This window comes from Heterodontus francisci, chromosome 4 (assembly GCF_036365525.1).
Source record: "Heterodontus francisci isolate sHetFra1 chromosome 4, sHetFra1.hap1, whole genome shotgun sequence".
Taxonomy (NCBI): domain Eukaryota; kingdom Metazoa; phylum Chordata; class Chondrichthyes; order Heterodontiformes; family Heterodontidae; genus Heterodontus; species Heterodontus francisci.
In genome coordinates, this window is record NC_090374.1 from 48,639,686 (window position 1) to 48,659,501 (window position 19,816).

Sequence of the window (19,816 nt, forward strand, 5' to 3'; positions counted from 1 at the left end):
TCATCATAAACTTCAATGGAACTAACAGCCTGGTCATATTTCCTTGATGCAGCAGTTGAACCCTTGTCCATCAAGGCTGCTGGTCACATGATCAACAAATCACTGTATGGTTTGCAGTTTGCTGAACACAGCTACATTAATGCATCAGCGGGTTGACGGAAGTTTGTGTACTACTGGTGATGGCAAACACAGTCAAGGATTACTGATGATTCCCACTCCACCACCGGTTTCACCAGTGTTACGACCAGGTGAGAAAGGGGTCTAGGGTTCCCTCTCAGCCTTCACCTGGTCTTACCATAGCAGGGTTTAATTTTAAACACACGGTTTTTAGCTCCACCTTAGTGATTCCTTGTTCACTAACTTCCAATTATAAGGCAAAGAAACTAGCCAAATAGGTTTTCTTAGGTTTAAAGAAAAAGGTTGAACTTTATTAAACTTAAACTCTAATTCGGTTCATGCCTACGGATATGCGCTGCACTCACGCTAGCATGTATACGCAATACACACATGCAGATAGAAACAGAAAAGAGCAGAAGAAATAAAGTGGAAAAGTTTGAGGCAATATCTGAAGATGGTTTTGGTTACTGTTCTTCGAACTCGCTGTAAATTCCTTGATTGTAGGTAGGTCTTGCTTTTCTTTGGGGCCCAGTATCTTGAGTATCGTGTGCAGTTTTGGTCTCCTTATCTGAGGAAGGATGTTCTTGTTATGGAGGAAGTGCAGCAAAGGTTCACCAGACTGATTCCTGGGATGGCAGGACTGATGTATGAAGAAAGATTAGGTCGATTAGGCTTGTATTTGCTAGAGTTTAGAAGAATGAGAGGGGATCTCATAGAAACCTACAAAATTCTAACAGGACTGCACAGACTAGATGCAGGAAGGATTTTACCAATGGCGGGGGAGTCCAGAACCAGGGGTCACAATCTAAGGATAAGGGGCAAGCCATTTAGGACTGAGATGAGGAGGGATTTCTTCACCCAGAGAGTGGTGAACCTGTGGAGTTCTCTACCACAGAAAGCAGTTGAGACCAAACCATTAAATATATTCAAGAAAGAGTTAGATATAGTTCTTAGGGCTAAAGGAATCAAGGGATACGAGGAGAAAGCGGGAACAGGGTACTGAGGTTGGATGATCAGCCATGATCGTATTGAATGGCGGTACAGGCTCGAAGGGCCAAATGGCCTACTCCTGCTCCTATTTTCTATGTTTCTATGTATTCTTCTTAAACCTTGTTTGATGTAGGAGACTTTTCTCTCTTGAAGTTCATGTGTCTTCAGTGGGTCCAGAGGCTTGTGAGAAAGAGATGGAAGCAAACAGAAGTTTTCTCACTCCAGGAGCAAACAGTTTTTTTCTAAACAAGTCCTTTCTTCACTTCAGCAACAGTTTTCAAATCAATGTTCATATGACAAACTTAATGTGCCTCATTCTTGGCAGGTGAGGAGTCTGCATGATACCAGTCTTCTTACTAGTTGTTTACCCCATTGTAAATCAAGTGTGGTTACTAAGCCAAGAAGCTGAATGTGATTGAAAAGAATTTGTAAGCAAAAGGAAGGAAGGCAGGAAGGAATGAAGGAAGAAAGGAAGGAAGGAAGGGAAAAAAAATGTTTATATAGCATCTTTTATGACATCAGGAGGTTCCAAACCACTTTGCAGCTGGTGAAGTACTTTTGAAGTGCAGTCACTCTTGTAACATTGGAAACACAGCAACAAATTTGCGCACCGCCAAGTCTCACAAACAGCAATGAGATCATAAAATAATATGTTTTATCAACGATGGTTGAGGGATAAGACTTGACCAAAACACCAAGGAGTCCCCTGCGATCTTTTATTTCCAATTGAGAAGGTAGATGGGGCATTCTCCTCAAAAGACGGCATCACTGACAGTGCAGCACTCCTTCAGTTGTGCACTGGAGTGCCAGACTGGATTACATACTTAAGTCTCTGGAGCGGGATTTAAACCCACAACCTTCTGACTCAGAGATGAGAGTGGTACCAACCAAGTCAATTTTTAAAATTAGTGACTTTAGCTTTTTAATGCTGAAAATTACAGGCTTACAATTCAGTTCTGTGTAAATCTTACAGTTGTTTGGTAACCACTTGTCTTTCAGATGGGAATGTCGCTATTCTGTAAAGAATGGTGTAATCAGCAAAGCGAACACCCATTTTGATTGTGTGCACTAAGCCACTGGTGGCAGTAAACAGAGTAGTGTTGAGTACAGGGGAGTCCAGTATAGGTGTTGCAATAATATGGTTACAATTTTATCATGATCTGACATTTGTATTCTTTTAGAAAATTATGCATCCAGTTCAGCACTTGCTAGAAATACCAAAAGAGAAGTAGCACAAATTCCACTCAACAGATCATGTCTTCGAAGGAGTACTTAACTCGGGGATTTTGGTGAGTGAGGGAATTTGGCGCAGTGAGGGAGGAGGTGCTGTTCTGGTCTTTTATAAGACAAGAAGTGGTCCGTGTAAGGGAGTGGGGGATGGCAAAACCTGGTGGGTAGCTGGTAAACGCTTTTAGATGATAATCTGGGAAGTAAAGGCACGGCAGGGAACCTCAGTCCCGTGGAATGCACATGCTGTGCCATGTGGGAAATCCTGGATGCTTCTTGTGGCCTGGATGACCACATGTGCTGGAAGTATCATCAGTTAGAGCAGCTTAAGCTCTGGGTCTGTGAGCTTGAGTGGTGGCTGGAGTCACCATGGGGGATAGCACGTTTCTGGAGATGGTCATCCCGCAGCTTAAAAATGTGCATCAGAGAGGGGATGGATGACTGCCAGGAGGACATGAAGGACCAAGCAGGCAGGCAGGGATCCTATGATGCATCTCGCTCTCCAACTGGTTTATATTCCTGAGGCATTGGGACTGCTCTGGGGGAGGTGGGAATAGTAGAAACTGTATGGGTTGCACCTCAACAGGGCTGAGACCAATATTCTTGTAGGGGGTTTCGCTACTGCTATTGGGGAGGGTTTAAACTAGCTTGGCAGGAGGATGGGAACCTGAGAGTAGATTTAGAAGGGAGCGAAGAAATGTTGGAAATGACAGAGGAAACAAAGGCTAGAAAATAGACAACAAAGGAGTTTGACAGTGCTAAATGTAATATACTTCAATGTAAGAAGTCTAGGGAATAAGGCAGATGAGCTGAGAGCACAGATTGACACTTGGGAGTACGATATTAGAGCAATTACTGGGACATGGCTAAAAGGGCAAGAATGACCGCTCAACATTCTTGGTTACAGGGTTGTTTAGATGATAGAGAGGGTGACAAAAAATGAGTCAGGGTGGAAATATTGATTAAAGAAACAATTATAGCTCCGAGGAGGGATGCTATGGTAGAAGGATCATCAAATGAGGCTATGTGGGTTGAACTGAGGAACAAAAAAGGGGCAGTCACACTACTGGGAGTGTACTATAGACAGTCAGAGGGAGCTAGAAGAGCAAATATGTAGGCAAATCTCTGAGAAGTGCAAAAACAATAAGGCAGTAATAGTGGGGGATTTCAACTACCCCAATATTAACTGGGATAGAGGTAGTGTAAAAGGCACAGAGGGAGCAAAATTCCTAAAATGCATTCAGGAGAACTTTTTTAGCCAGTATATAGCAAGCCCAACAAGACAGGGGCAGTTTTAGGGAATGAAGCTGGGGACAGCTGGAAGGGTAATGGAAAGCACTTTGGTGGAAATGATCATAATTCAGTTAGATTTAGATTAGTTATGGAAAGGGACAAACAGCGACCAAGAATAAAAGTTCTCAATGGGGAAAATCTAATTTTACTAAACTGAGACGTGATTTAGCTAAAGTGGACTGGAAGGTAAATCAATGCCAGATCAATGGGAAGTAGTCAAGGAGGAGATAGTGGGGGTTCAGAGCAAGTATGTTCCCTTAAAAAAAGGGAGGGACTAACAAACTCAGGGGATTAAAGGAAAGGATAAAGAAAAAAAGGGAAGCTTATGAAATATACTGAGGGCTCAATACTGCAGAAAACCTAGAGGAGTATGGAAAGTATAGGGGTGAAATTAAAAAGGAAATTAGGAAAGCAAAGAGAGGGTATGAAAATATATTGACAAGTAATATCAAGGAAAACCCAAAGAGTTTTTAAAAATACATACACAGCAAGAGGATAACTAAAGACAGAGGGGGGCCTATTAAGGACCATAAGGATAAGCTTATGTATGAGGAGGCAGAGGACATTGGTATGGGTCTTAATGAATATTTTGTGTCTGTTTTCACAAAAGAAAAGGACGATATGGACATTGCAATCAGGGAGTGTGGAATATTAGATGAAATTAGTGAAAGAGGAAATATTAAAGGTTTGACATCTTTGAAAGTAGATAAATCTCCAAGCTCAGACGAAAATGCATCCTAGGTTGTTCAGGGAAGCAGGAAAAGAAAAAAGGAATCCTCTCTACATGTATGGTGCCAGAGAAGTGGAGGACAGCTAACATTGCACCATTGTTTAATAATGGTGAAAGGGATAGGCTGAGTAATTACAGGCCAGTAAGCCTAACCTCGGTGGTGGGAAAATCATTGGAAAAAGTTCAAAGGGAAGCAAAGACAGTCCGCCTGGATTTGTTAAAGGTTGTGTCTGACTAACATCATTGAATTCTTTGAGGAGATATTTCATTTTATGTAGTCTATATGGATTTGATAAGGTTCTACATGGCAGACTAATCATGAAAATAAAAGCCCGTTGGATCCAAAATTGGCTCAGAGGCAGCAAGCAAAGGGTAATGGTCGATGGGTGTTTTTGTGACTGGAAGGCTGCTTCCAGTGGGGTTCTGCGGAGCTCTGAACTAGGTCCTGTGCTTTTTGTGGTATATATCAATGATAAGGACTTGAATGTAGGGGGTATCATTAAGAAGTCTGCAGAAGTTTCATACAAAAATTGGCTATGTGGTTGATAATGAAGAAGAAAGCTGTAGACTGTAGGGCAGCACAGTGGCGCAGTGGTTAGCACCGCAGCCTCACAGCTCCAGCGACCCGGGTTCGATTCTGGGTACTGCCTGTGTGGAGTTTGCAAGTTCTCCCTGTGTCTGCGTGGGTTTCCTCCGGGTGCTCCCACATGCCAAAGACTTGCAGGTTGATAGGTAAATTGACCATTATAAATTGCCCCTAGTATAGGTAGGTGGTAGGGGAATATAGGAACAGGTGAGGATGTGGTAGGAATATGGGATTAGTGTAGGATTAGTATAAATGGGTGGTTAATGGTCGGCACAGACTCGGTGGCCGAAGGGCCTGTTTCAGTGTTGTATCTCTAAATCAAATCAAAATCAATAGACTGCAGGAAGATATCGATGGACTAGTCAGGTGGGTGGAACAGTAGCAAATGGAGTTCAATCCGGAGAAGTGTGAGGTAATGCATTTGGAGAAGACTAACAAGGAAAAGGAATACACAATAAATGGTAGGATACTGAGAATTGTACAGGATCATGAAGATGTCTGGAAGTGTAGATAAGGTGGTCAAGAAGGCATATGGGATACATGCCTTTATTAGCCGAGGCATAGAATATAAGAGCTTGGAGGTTATGCTGGATCTGTATAAAATACTAGTTAGGCCACAGCTGGAGTACTGCGTGCAGTTCTGGTCACCGCAAAAGGAAAGATGTGATTGCACTAGAGAGAGTACAGAGGAGATTTATGAGGATGTTGACTGGACTGGAGAATTTTAGTTTTGATGAAAGATTCGATAGGCTCGGGTTGTTTTCTTTGGAACTGAAGAGGCTGAGGGAAGACCTAACTGAAGTGTATAAAATTATGAGGGGTCTAGATAGCGTGGATAGGAAGGCTCCATTCCCTTTGGTTGAGGGGTCCATAAGCTGGAGGCATAGATTTAGGGTCAGAGGTAGGAGGATTTGAGGGCAACCTTTTTCACCTAGAGGGTGGTGGGGATCTGGAATTCACTGCCTGAAAGGGTGGTAGAGGCAGAAACTCTCGTAACATTTAAAAAATACTTGGATATGCACTTGAAGCGCCCTAACCTGTGAGGCTATGGACCAAGAGCTAGAAAGTGGGATTAGGTTGGATGGTTACTTGGCAGTCGGCACAGACACAGTGGCCTCCTTCTGTACTGTAAATATCTCTGAATCTATGATCGGATCAGTATCTAACTGATGCATGAGAATCCAGCCATTTGGACTACACTCACTGTAATTCCCTTTACTTATTGAGAAATGTTTTATCCTCATATTCAACACTAAATATTTATAAAATAAAATTCTCGTCCTAGCTAATTCCAACAAAAAATTGGAGATGAGAAAAGAATTATTGCTGCATTTTTACTTTGTTGCTTAAGCAAAGATAGGAATTTCACCTCCATGGCAGAGAGAGAGGAGACTGACTGCATCTAATCTCAAATAGCACGTCTGCCGTAATCAGTTAAATGGATTTATGCAGCATGTCGGTGACTAAAATCAAATATATTTGTAATACTGTACAGATGGTAGTTTACCAGAAATATTCCTTTCACTGAAGCTTGTAAAAATTAATCTGCTAGAGAGCTTGGACATTGACAAACAACCACTTTATACTCATAGTCCCACTCACCTGCCTTTTCCTTGTTTTTTTTTGCTTTTTTGATGAATCTGCTGAAAATAGGAATGTGGCCTCTAGATTTCTAAGCCTAAAATAAAAATTTATAAAGAATGGGGCTCTTCCAGTGTTTCAGTCGATAAATGTTCTGCACAATGTGGTACAGTTATACAGATCAGCAAGATCCCATGTCTGATTCTTTATTGACACAACACTAAGAAGAAGAACAACTGCAATTTTGTTGCACTCTGAATTTTTTACAGGTGGGGGTGAGGAGCAGGAGATGGGAACCACTGGCATACTATCTATTGGCCTACAGACAACTGTCAAATGTCAAGCACCTAACACATGCTTTCACCTGAAAAGGATCTTGTGTAAGTCTCATGGGTCCAAAGCGTACTTCCGTAGATGCAACCTGTAGGGGAGAAAAGTAATACTGTCACAGACTGCTCAGTAGTGAAATGACACGAATATGCCAAAGTGAAACAGTAAAACATTTGGAAGTGTAATTTGTACTTTTCTGGAAATAAATGGAAAATGTCACATTCTATACTTTATCTTGGTTTGCTATCAATCAGATCAACAATATTCATATGGTTATTGAAAGCTTGGCCAATGCAAATGCATATTGGTTAATGGGAAGTGTTAAAGTTCCAAAACCTGCAAGTTCTTTAAATATTAAAAGGTAAGCTTTAGCCTTTAGAGTTCCCAATGCAGCAGTTTGCCAGGAATGCATATCGGGAATATGGCTACATGCCGAAAGACGTTTCATCCAGTCACCTTAATGGGTGGAAAATTGAGGTGAGGGGACATGTGACTGAATTCCATTTCTGTACTCCCAGCTTGTAAATCTCGACAATGAAAACAGTTACCTTACACTACCAACTCCTAGTTTGGAGAAAGCATTGGTCTAAAAACAACATTTGGCATATATTAATTTCATATCATGTTTTCAGAACAAAAGCAAGTGGGCAGTACAAGGACTGGGATGCTTTGTGGACATTAGGAATAATACTATAAGTTAGTTTTATAAGTTATTTGTTTTGTTTAAAGTTATTAAAGAAAAATAAAAAAAGTTCTAGAAACAATTTTTAAAAAGCTATGCCAGTCACACTTCAATAAAAACAGTTCTCCTTTAAGAACAAAGAGCCAAAAGGACAATCATTTAAGCTTCTACTTTTAAACTCTACAATAACATGGAAAAGAGTGTGCTTACGAAAAACACATAAACTTCTCTACTTCATTGTTAAGTGAGAATTCACTACTTTTACTAGCTGAAATTTAATCCCAAAAGAGTTAAAATGTGCTTTCATGATTGCAGCTAAGAGGACGATGGTAATTTAAGGAAAATTGTTCTTTAACCTTGATGATTGTTAAATATAGTGACAGTATTGTACTACATAATTGCCAGCATTCATTTTGTATTCCTAAATTTCTTTAAAAACGAGCAGCCATTTGAAAACCATAGGTGGCTGTGCACAGTTGTTTCAAAGTTGTGGTTTATGATTTTATTTGTGACTGCTGGAGTTTCTCTGAGGCTGAGGAAGACCTGTACAGAACCTAAGCGCTTACCTAGCAGAGCAGGTCGCCCGCCCTTCATAGGGCCCACCCAACGACCATTCCATTGATTTCAACAGAATGAAAATTGTTTGGTTCTACAATGGGCAGGCGATTGGGTTTGTCAGGTTACCATCTAAGATGAAAATTGCCCCCTGTACCAATAGCCTGTACAGGTGGACTCAGGGCTCTCTGCCTACCTGTATTTGTGTTAGTGGGTTATGCTGCCTCCAAAGGGATCTTTATAGGTTTACTTCAAATTTATATCACATAGATGCCACCAAAGTCAAGGCTGCCAACATCAGCATTGCAAACTAAAGGGACCATCAGACTGAATCTTAAAGATAGTTTTCACTGGTGAATTACTAAGGTGCTGTGGCCAGATGCCTCCCAGTTGAGTACAGAAATGGAAGTCACTGTGGTAGAGCAACATTTTTCTATTAAACAAGATGGCCACTGAATTTCTGCCAAAAACATCCAGAACCTTGTTACGGAACATGATTATTTTAAAGTCTATCCATGTCATGACTGGACTTTTCAATATTATCGATTTTATGTGACTCATAATACAGTAGTTGCCATGAATGTAGATGCTCCATCCAAAAACTGTGGCTATTGTGTCAAGAAGCATACCGTGGAGAAAATGGGGAATTTCTTTGGCTCTACTTTAACTGTAACAATACAGGGCTGAGAACGTTGGGTGCCTTGTTCTCCCAGCACCCATAGCTCTGATATTATCCTCATCCTCTTAACCACTCAAATCTTGCTTTGAGGAAGATGCAGCAGCTGTTTTGGAGGCAGTTGACCTGTTTTCATAAAATGTTAAATGCAATGTACAGCAGCTCAAGGTACAATTATCAAGATCTAAAGAATTTAAAGATCCAAAGTTGGCTGAGTAACAGGAAACAGAGTAGTGGTGAACAGTTGTTTAACGGACTGGAAGAAGGAATATAGTGGGGTTCCCCAGGGGTCGGTAGGACCCCGGTTTCTTGATCCATATTAATTTCCCAGACTTCAGTGGGCAGGGTACAATTTCAAAATTTGCAGATGACATGAAACTTGGAATTATTGTGAATTGTGAGAAGGATAGTGATAGACTTCAAGAGGACATAGGCTGGTGGAATAGGTGGACAGATGGCAGATGAAATTTAATTCAGTGAAGTGTGAAGTGACACATTTTGGTAGGAAGAATGAGGAGAGGCAATATAAAATAGAGTAAAGTTCTGATGAAGGGTCACTGACCTGAAAAGTTAACTCTGCTTCTCTCTCCACAGACACTGCCAGACCTGCTCAGTATTTCCAGCATTTCTTGTTTTTATTTCAGATTTCCAGAATCTGCAGTATCTTGCTTTTATAAAATAAAGGATACAATTCTAAAGCAGGGTGCAGTAGCAGAGGGACCTAGGGGTATATGGGTGCAAATTGTTGAAGGCGGCAGGGCAGGTTGAGAAAGTGGTTAATAAGGTACAGGGGATCCTGGGCTTTATAAATAGAGGCATAGAGTATAAAAAAAGGAAGTTTTGATGAGCCTGTAGAAAACATTGGTTCAGCCTCAATGGAGTATTGTGTCCAATTCTGCGCACCACACTTTAGGAAGGATGTGAAGGCATTAGAGAGGGTGTAGAAAAGGTTTACGAGAATGGTTCCAGGGATGGGGGATCTTCAGTTACATAGATAGATTGGAGAAGCTGGGGCCGTTCTCCTTGGAGAAGAGAAGATTGAGAGGAGATTTGACAGAGGTATTCAAAATCATGAGGGATCTAGACAGAGTAGAGAGAGAGAAATTGTTCCCATTGGCTGAATGGTCAAGAAGCAGAGGGCATAGATTTAAGGTGATTGGCAAAAGAACAAAAAGTAACATGTGGAAAAACCTTTTTTTACGCAGCAAGTAGTTAAGATCTGGAATGCACTGCCTGAGAGTGTGATGGAGGCAGATACAATCGTGGATTTCAAAAGGGAATTGGATAATTACCTGAAGAGAAACTTTCGGGAAAAGGCGAGGGACAGATATGACAGGCTGTGCTGTAACCACTCTATGATTCGATGAGTTAAAATCAGACTGTATGTTTCTCAATTGCCTTGGCTGATGGTCCTTTTCCTAGCACAAAGGCATAGATGCCAATTGTAGGGCCCCAGGTGCTGTCTCATTTAAAGTCAACTAGTTTATTAGAGATTAAGGATCAAACTTGGGACATTCTAGCCTGTATGACTCAGCATGGTTTTACATTTTTTATACTTCAGGTGTGGACCCCTTGTCATACCTGGAAGCTGGAAGGTAAGTGAGTTACTGAAGTATTATTTTGATTAAAGAGATAAATTATTTCCCAGTTTCCAGTTCTATTGAAGGGCCCATACCCAAAACATTAGTCTGTGTTTTTTCTTTTCAGATGCTGACCGACCTGTTATTTATTTCTAACCTGTTCTGATTTTACTTTTGCAGTTCCATTTTATTTTTCAGTGTTTATATTAGGATTGAACTAATAAGAGTTTGGATAGTTATGATGACATCATCAAATTGCTAGTAACATTGGTTAATATATTGGTTTACCAGGCCAAGGTGAAACATTGCTCTGTTAATTATCTGTATGAAAGTAAAATAATGACAGGAATGTAGCTTTAACTCACTGACATTGTACAAAGTCAATAATATTAGCAAACTGCTGTCTGACTTCTGCATCAGTACTATGCTAAATTTAGTAATAACAGAGTAGGCTCAGTAATGCATTTTACCACAGGTTCATTTTCTTTTAAATTGAACTGTTCTTTTTGAACAACCGCATTAACTGGCTGAAATACTTTACCCTAGATAAAGGACAATTGAGCACTGAAGTGGGAGCCTCTTAGTAGAAATCACACAGCACATGCTGAAGGAATGTCTTCATGAATGTCAATAAGTCTTTCATGTGTACATGATAAAGGCAGATGGGACTGTGGATAAGGAGGCACTGTATGTTTTATAATAAAAACAAGAAATGCTGGAAACACTCAGCAGGTCTGACAGCATCTGTGGAGAGAGAAGCAGAGTTAACGTTTCAGGTCAGTGACCCTTCTTCAGAACTGACAAATATTAGAAATGTAAAAGGTTTTAAGCAAGTAAAGCGGGGGTGGGGCAAGAGATAACAAAAGAGAGGTGTTGATAGGACAAGGTCACAGAGAATAACTGCCCAGAAGGTCATGGAACAAAGGCAAACAGTATGTTAATGATGTGCTGAAAGACAACGCATTAGTACAGGGAAAAAAACAGAAACAGTGGGTAGTGGGTAACCCTACTGTGCCTACCCACTGTTTGTTTTAAAAAAAATTTTTAATGTTTGTGCTTGGAGTGCTTTGTGCTTTACAGTCAATTCACACCCTCTCTGTAGTAACGCATTGTCTTTCATCACACCATTAACATACCGTTTGCCTTTGCTCCATGACTTTTTGGTCAGTTATTCTCTGTGACCTTGTCCTAACAACACTTTCTCTTTTGTTATCTCTTGCCACCCACTCCCCCACCCCGCCCCCCCCCCACCGCAGCTTTATTTGCTTAAAACCTTTTACATTTCTAATATTTGTCGGTTCTGAAGAAGAGTCACTGACCTGAAACATTAACTCTGCTTCTCTCTCCAGGATGCTGCAAGACCTGCTGAGTGTTTCCAGCATTTCTTGTTTTTATTTCAGATTTCCAGCAGCCCCGGTGTTTTGCTTTTATATTACTATTTGTTTTATGATGTTTTCCAGTTTCCTTGGTACTGGTATAGTTCCCAATCTCTAGTTTCTTAAATTGAATTGGGAAGGTGTAAGCAGATTGTGCACTACCTTTGTCCAGCAGCCGCCTTGAATTCTCAGCCACAGGGGAAAATACTTGGCTTAGCTGAGACCTGGAACTCAAGTGTGTGATAGTTTGTGAGCCCCATTTTCCAGGTTAAATTGCTCAATTCCCCATCTCCTCCATTAATATTTAGATTTTCTCCTCTCGGTATTTCCTTTTTCTCTTTATGAAGTGCCATTATGCTGCAGCTTTTGCATCGATGGAAAGATATGAATTGATGCAAAACCCACTATAATTCAGGAGTCAGGTCAGCCAAAAGCTGGGAAACCATGCCCAGTGTGTACTCTCACATCACTTGGTCTTTGCCCTTGGTGTGGCTCAACTCCTCTCCAGTAAAAAGGTACATTTTATATGTGCCTCAGGCCAGGCAGACCATTGGACTTAGAATTATAGAATCATAGAATAGTTAAAACACAGAAGGAGGCCATTCGGTCCATCCTGACTCTCCACAAGAGCAAGTCGGCTCATCCCATTCCCCCACCCTTTCCCTGTAGTCCTGAAAACTTTTTCTCTTTAGTTGCTTATCTAATTCCCTTTTGAAAGTCACAATTGAATCTGCCTCCACCACACTCTCAGGCAGTGCATTCCAGATCCTAACTACATGCTGCGCAAAAAAGTTTTCCTCATATTGCCAGCTGGCCCAATTTGAACCACTGGTAATGGTCGAGCTGACACGTGAAGTGTGACAGATGCTGGCAGCTCAAATTATTAAAATGAGGCCCATAGCCCAACTTAAGGTGAGCTTCATGCCTCCCGGTTGGGTTCGGCATTTGCCTTTGGTTATGTGCCTAAAAATGGGCCATAAACAATTTTTACCCCACAGACTGTAACGCTCACAGGAAATGCCTGGTGCAATTATAAACCTGTAATCTGTGCTGGATTCAGCTGACAGCTCTAAACTGCTCCACCTCCATTTTTAAAATATACAACATCACCTGTATCACCTGACTCCTTAAACAACATTCATTCTTGTTGGAGAGAAGACAGAAATGCTGGCATGAGAGCAGGGGGAGTGTTGAAATGGCAAGCAACCGGAAGCTTGGGGTCATGCTTTCGAACTGAGTGAAGGTATTCAGCAAAGCTGTCACCCAATCTGCTCCCCTCACTCACTCTAACCTATCTCCCTCTGTGCTCACTTCTTTGACCAGGAGTCCTCCCCCCGACCAGCAGATCCATTCATCCACCTCCAGCATTCTCCCTCCACATGGACCCCTCCCTCTGGCCTCTTACCCGCTCTTCATCTTTTCATTGAAAACTGTTGGCGAGACATCGGCCATCTCAATTTCTACGCTCCCCTCACTCACTCTAACCTGTCTCCCTCTGAACTTGCTGCACTCTGTTCTCTCAGGTCTAACCCTGACATTGTGATCAAACCTGCAGACAAGGGTGGTGCTGTTGTTGTCTGGCGTACTGACCTCTACCTTGCAGAGGCTCAGCAACAACTCTCAGACACTTTTTTTTTAGATTAGATTAGAGATACAGCACTGAAACAGGCCCTTCGGCCCACCGAGTCTGTGCCGAACATCAACCACCCATTTATACTAATCCTGCACTAATCCCATATTCCTACCAAACATCCCCACCTGTCCCTATATTTCCCTACCACCTACCTATACTAGTGACAATTTATAATGGCCAATTTACCTATCAACCTGCAAGTCATTTGGCTTGTGGGAGGAAACCGGAGCACCCGGAGAAAACCCACGCAGACACAGGGAGAATTTGCAAACTCCACACAGGCAGTACCCGGAATCGAACCCAGGTCCCTGGAGCTGTGAGGCTGCGGTGCTAACCACTGCGCCACTGTGCCACCCTCTTCCTACTTTCCTCTGGAGCATGACCCCACCACCAAACATCAAGCTACTGTCCACAGGACTGTCACTGACCTCATCTCCTCCGGAGATCTTCCCTCTACAGCTTCCAACCTCATAGTCCTGCAACCCCGGACAGCCCACTTCTACCTTCCTAAAATCCACAAACAGGACTGTCGTGGCAGATCCATCGTTTCAGCCTGTTCCTGCCAAACTGAACTTATTTCTTCCTATCTTGACTCTATCTTTTCTCTGCTGGTCCAGTCTCTTCCCACCTACATCCGTGACTCTTCTGACGGCCTACGCCATTTTGACAATTTCCAGTTTCCTGGCCCTAACCGCCTCCTCTTCACTATGGATGTCCAATCTCTCTACACTTCCATCCCCCACCAGGACGGTTTGAGGGCTCTTCGCTTCTTCCTTGAACAGAGGTCCAACCAGTCCCCATCCACCACCACCCTCCTCCGCCTGGCTGAACCTGTTCTCACATTGAACAACTTCTCCTTCAACTCCACTCACTTCCTTCAAGTAAAAGGTGTCGCTATGGGTACCCGCATGGGTCCCAGTTATGCCTGCTTTTTGTGGGATATGTTGAACATTCCTTGTTCCAATCCTACTCAGGCCTCCTCCCCCAACTCTTTTTCCGGTACATTGATGACTGTATCGGTGCCGTTTCCTGCTCCTGCATCGAACTGGAAAACGTTATCAACTTTGCTTCCAATTTCCACCCTTCTCTCACCTTTACATGGTCCATCTGCGACACTTCCCTTCCCTGACTTCTCTGTCTCCATCTCTGAGGACAGGCTGTCCACTAATATTCATTATAAGCCCACCGACTGCCGCAGCTAGCTCGACTACACTTCTTCACACCCTGCCTCCTGTAAAGACTCCATTCCATTCTCCCAGTTTCTCTGTCTCCGATGCATCTGCTCTGATGATGCAACCTTCCACAACAGCACCTCTGACATGTCTTCCTCTTTCCTCAACCGAGGATTCCCCACCACTGTGGTTGATGGCGTTCAATGGCATCTGGCCCATTTCTCGCACTTCTGCCCTCACGTCTTCCCCTCCCTCTCAGAACCGCGACAGGGTTCCCCTTGTCCTCACTTTCCACCCCGCCAGCCTCCACATCCAGACGATCATCCTCCGCCATTTCCGCCACCTCCAGCGTGATGCCACCACCAAACGCATCTTGTCCTCCCCTCCCTTAGGAAGTGGCCCTAGAAATAGTGGATGCATTGGTGGTCACCTTCCAAGGTTTTGCAGACTCTGCAACAGATTGGAGGGTAGCTAATGTAACCCCACTATTTAAAAAGGGAGGTAGAGAGAAAGCAGGGAATTATAGACCAGTCAGCCTGACGTCGGTAGTGGGGAAAATTCTAGAGTCCATTATCTAAGATTTATAGCAGAGCACTTGGAGAACAGCAATAGAATCGGACAGAGTCAGCATGGATTTATGAAAGGGAAATCATGCTTGACAAATCTACTACAGTTCTTCAAGGATGTAAATAATAGAGTTGATGAAGGGGAGCCAGTGGATGTGGTTTATTTGGACTTTCAGAAGGCTTTCGACAAAGTCCCACATAAGCGATTAGCATGTAAAGTTAACGCGCATGGGATTGGGGGTAGTGTATTGCGATGGATAGAAAATTGGTTGGCGGACAGGAAACAAAGAGTAGGGATAAATGGGTCTTTTTCCGAATGGCAGGCAGTGACTAGTGGGGTACCACAGGGATCGGTGCTAGGACCCCAGCTATTCACAATATACATTAATGATTTAGAGGAGGGAACTAAATGTAATATCTCCAAATTTGCAGATGAGACAAAACTGGGTGGAAGGGTGAGTTGTGAGGAGGATGCAGAGAGGCTTCAGGGTGATTTGGACAAGTTGAGTGAGTGGGCTAATGCACGGCAAATACTGTATAATGTGGATAAATGTGAGGTTATCCACTTTGGTAGCAAAAACAGGAAGGCAGATTATTATCTGAATAAATCTATAAACTGAGAGAGGGGAATATGCAGCGAGACCTGGGTGTTCTCATACACCAGTCGCTGAAGGTAAGCATGCAGGTGCAACAGATGGTAAAAAAGGCAAATGGTATGCTGGCCTTCATAGTGAGAGGATTCAAGTACAGGAGCAGGGATGACTTGCTGCAATTATACAGGGCCTTAGTGAGGCCACACCTGGAATATTGTGTGCAGTTTTGGTCTCCTTTTCTGAGGAAGGATGTTCTTGCTATAGAGGGAGTGCAGCGAAGGTTTACCAGACTGATTCCTGGGATGGCAGGACTAACATATGAGGAGAGATTGAGTCGGTTAGGATTATATTTGCTGGAGTTCAGAAGAGTGAGGGGGATCACATAGAAGCCTATAAAATTCTAACAGGACTTGACAGGGTAGATGCAGGAAGGATGTTCCCGATGGTGGGAGAGTCCAGAACCAGGGGTCATAGTCTAAGGATACGGGGTAAACCTTTCAGGACTGAGATGAGGAGAAATTTCTTCACCCAGAGAATGGTGAGCCTGTGGAATTCGCTACCACAGAAAGCAGTTGAGGCCAAAACATTGAATGTATTCAAAAAGGCGTTAGATATAGCTCTTGGGTCTAAAGGGATCAAAGGGTATGTGGCGAAAGCCGGAACAGGTTACTGAGTTGGATGATCAGCTATGATCATAATGAATGGCGGAGCAGGCTCGAAGGGCCAAATAGCCTACTCCTGCTCTTATTTTCTATGTTTCCCCTGTCAGCATTCTGAAGGGATCACTCCCTCCCCTTCCCACGGCACCTTCCCATGCAATTGCAGGAGGTGTAATACTTGCCCTTTTACCTCCTCTCTCCTCACTATCCAAGGCCCCAATCACTCCTCTCAGGTAAAGCAGCGATTTGCTAATACTTCTTTCAATTTAGTATACTGTATTCGCTGCTCAGAATGCAGTCTCCTCTACACTGGGGAGTCCAAATGCAGGTTGGGTGACCACTTTGCTGAACACCTCCGCTCAGTCCGAAAGCATGACCCTGAGCTTCCAGTTGCCATTTCATTTCAACACTCCTCCCTGCTCTCATGCCAACATTTCTGTCTTTGGCCTGCTCCAGTGTTCCAGTGAACATCAACGCAAGCTCGAGGAGCAGCACCTGATCTTTCGATTAGGCACTCCACAGCCTTGTGGACTGAACATTGAGTTCAATAACTTCAGAGCATGACTGGCCTTTTTAAAAATATTTTATTTTTAACCATGTGCCTGCTTTTCATGTAGTCAGAGCTGCTCATTATTCCACTATTAACAGTCTCTCCGGACTAATTCTTTGTCTTTCACCACAAGCATTAACATATGCTTTGTCTTTGTCCCAGGACAGCTTTGTTATTTAATCTCTCCTGCCCTATCAAACACCTTCCCCTTTGTTCTTTCCCCCACCCCCTTCCTTCACTGGCTTAAAACCTAATTCTTTTCTAACCTTTGCCAATTCTGATGAAAGGTTACTGGCCTGAAATGTTAACTTTGCTTCTCTCTCCACAGATGCTGCCAGACCTGCTGAGTATTTCCAACACTTTTTGGTTTTCGTGTCATTCATTCTTGTTATTCTCTTGTACAATGTTTTAATTTTATAGGGCTGTTTTCTTATCTACTTACTCAGTTAATGTGTTCATTCACAGGGCTGTTGGGATATGTTATGTTTAAAGCACAATGCGTTCAGCTGAAATACCTAGGAATCAAAGATACAATCAAGGAGGAATATCACTGTGTTCGTGTCCTATCCTGCACAAAGTCCCACTATCCATCTTCCCTGTCCCGACTGAACTACATTGGTTAGCATTCCCTCAATTCCTCCAATTTAAAATTCTCATCCTTATGTTCTCATTCCTTCATGACCTCTCCATTCCCTATCTCCATAACATCCTCTAGTACTACAATCCCTCGCCCTGAATTCTCCATTTCTCTAACTCTGGCCTTTTGTGAATACCTCCTCCCTTTACTCCACTGTTGGCGGCCATGCCTCCATGTGCTTAGGCCCTGGTTCTGGAATTCCCTCACTCAGCCGTCCAACTGCTCTCCTCCTTCAGATCTCCCTTAAAACCTATCTCTTCTACCTTTCTTTTTTGGCTTGGCATCCACTTTTTTTACATTATGTTGCTATAAAACACATTGGGTGTATTATACATTAAAGGCAGTATTTAAATGCAAGTTGTTGTTGTGTTACATCTTTCCTTTGACAGTATTCTTGGAAAGAGGGCCATAATTTATCAATTTATCACATGCTGATCTAAACTCAAGTTGTAAATTATGCATTCTGATTGCATTGTATTCAAAGGATTAAGGAGATATTGGCCCTGAAAAACTACTGGACCAGTTATACCAGTATAGCACTTCCATGAATGCTGTTGACCCAGCATTTACCCCACTGTAAATGAGAGGGTCAGCTCATTTACATATTGACTATAGACCAGTGAGTCTCACGTCAGTGATAGGGAAACTATTGGAGAAAATTCTGAAGGAGAGAATCTATCTCCACGTGGAGACGCAAAATTTGATTAGGAATAGTCAGCATGGCTTTGTCAGAGGCAGGTCATGCCTAACAAATTTGATTGAATTTTTTGAGCATGTGACCAGGTGTGTCGATGAGGGTAGTGCAGTTGATGTAGTTTACATGGATTTCAGCAAAGCCTTTGACAAGGTCCCACATGGGAGACTTATCAAGAAAGCAAATGCACATGGGATACAGGGTAACTTGATAAGGTGGATTCAAAATTGGCTCAGCTGTAGGAGACAGAGAGTGATGACAGACGGCTGTTTTAGTGACTGGAAGCCAGTGTCCAGTGGTGTACCACAGGGATCTGTGCTGGGTCCCCTATTGTTTGTCATTTATATAAACGACATAGATGACTATGTGGGGGGGGGGGGAGTAGGATCAGTAAGTTCGCGAATGACACAAAGATTGGCCGAGTGGTTAACAGTGAGATTGAGTGTCTTGGGTTACAGGAAGATATAGACGGGATGGTCAAATAGGCAGAAAAGTGGCAGATGGAATTTAACCCTGAAAAGTGTGAGGTGATACACTTTGGAAGGAGTAATGTGACACGGAAGTATTCAATGAATGGCCTGACACTGGGAAGTTCCGAGGAACAAAGGGACCTTGGCGTGTTTGTCCATAGATCTCTGAAGGCAGAAGGGCAGGTTAATAGGGTGGTGAAAAAGGCATATGGGACACTTGCCTTTATCAATCGAAGCATAGATTACAAAAGCAAGGAGGTCATGTTGGAGTTGTATAGAACTTTGGTAAGGCCACAGCTGGAGTACTGTGTGCAACTCTGGTCGCCACATTATAGGAACGATGTGATTGCACTGGAGGGGGTGCAGAGGCGATTCACCAGGATGGTGCCTGGGATGGAACATTTAAGCTATGAAGAGAGGTTGATAGGCTTGGGTTGTTTTCGCTGGAGCAGAGAAGACTGAGAGGTGACTTGATCGAGGTGTACAAGATTATGAGGGGCATGGACAGGGTGGATAGGGAACAGCTGTTCCCCTTAGTTGAAGGGTCAGTTGCTAGGGGACACAAGTTTAAGGTGAGTGGCAGGAGGTTTAAGGGGGATTTGAGGAAGAACTCTTTTACCCAGAGGGTGGTGACGGTCTGGAATGCACTGCCTGGGAGGGTGGTGGAGGCGGGTTGCCTCACATCCTTTAAAAAGTACCTGGATGAGCACTTGGCACATTCAAGGCGATGGGCCAAGTGCTGACAAATGGGATTAGGTAGACAGGTCAGGTGTCTTTAATGCATCGGTGCAGACTCGATGGGCCGAAGGGCCTCTTCTGCGCTGTATTATTCTGTGATTCTGTGAATAAGCGCAAGTCCTGTGTAAAGGGAGAATATTATACTGGAGAGGGTGGAAAATTGCAGCTTAGTGCAGCAGCAGCCTGGAGGATCAGAAGTTAGGTTTTAAAAGTGGTAAGTGCTTGTATTTCCTGCAAGTTATTGTGCTCTGACATCCTAACAGGGACTGTTTGTAACTTACCAAGAAAGAAGAGTTCATAAGTTCACAGTGTGAAGCCTTCAAACCCTGATTGAAGAAATATAAATAAGGAGAGAGACTGCTGCACTTTCATGGAAGAGAC

The 19,816-nt window shown here is 43.0% G+C and overlaps 1 protein-coding gene across 1 annotated transcript in view; it reads right to left on the minus strand.

Moving 5' to 3' along the window:
• Positions 1–19,816, minus strand: part of pde8b (phosphodiesterase 8B) — a 288,620-nt gene that overhangs the window by 136,916 nt on the left and 131,888 nt on the right. Inside the window, exon 2 of the mRNA XM_068028806.1 lies at positions 6,889–6,945. Within this exon, the coding sequence (XP_067884907.1) occupies positions 6,889–6,945 (57 nt within the window). The remainder of the gene's footprint in view (positions 1–6,888; positions 6,946–19,816) is intronic.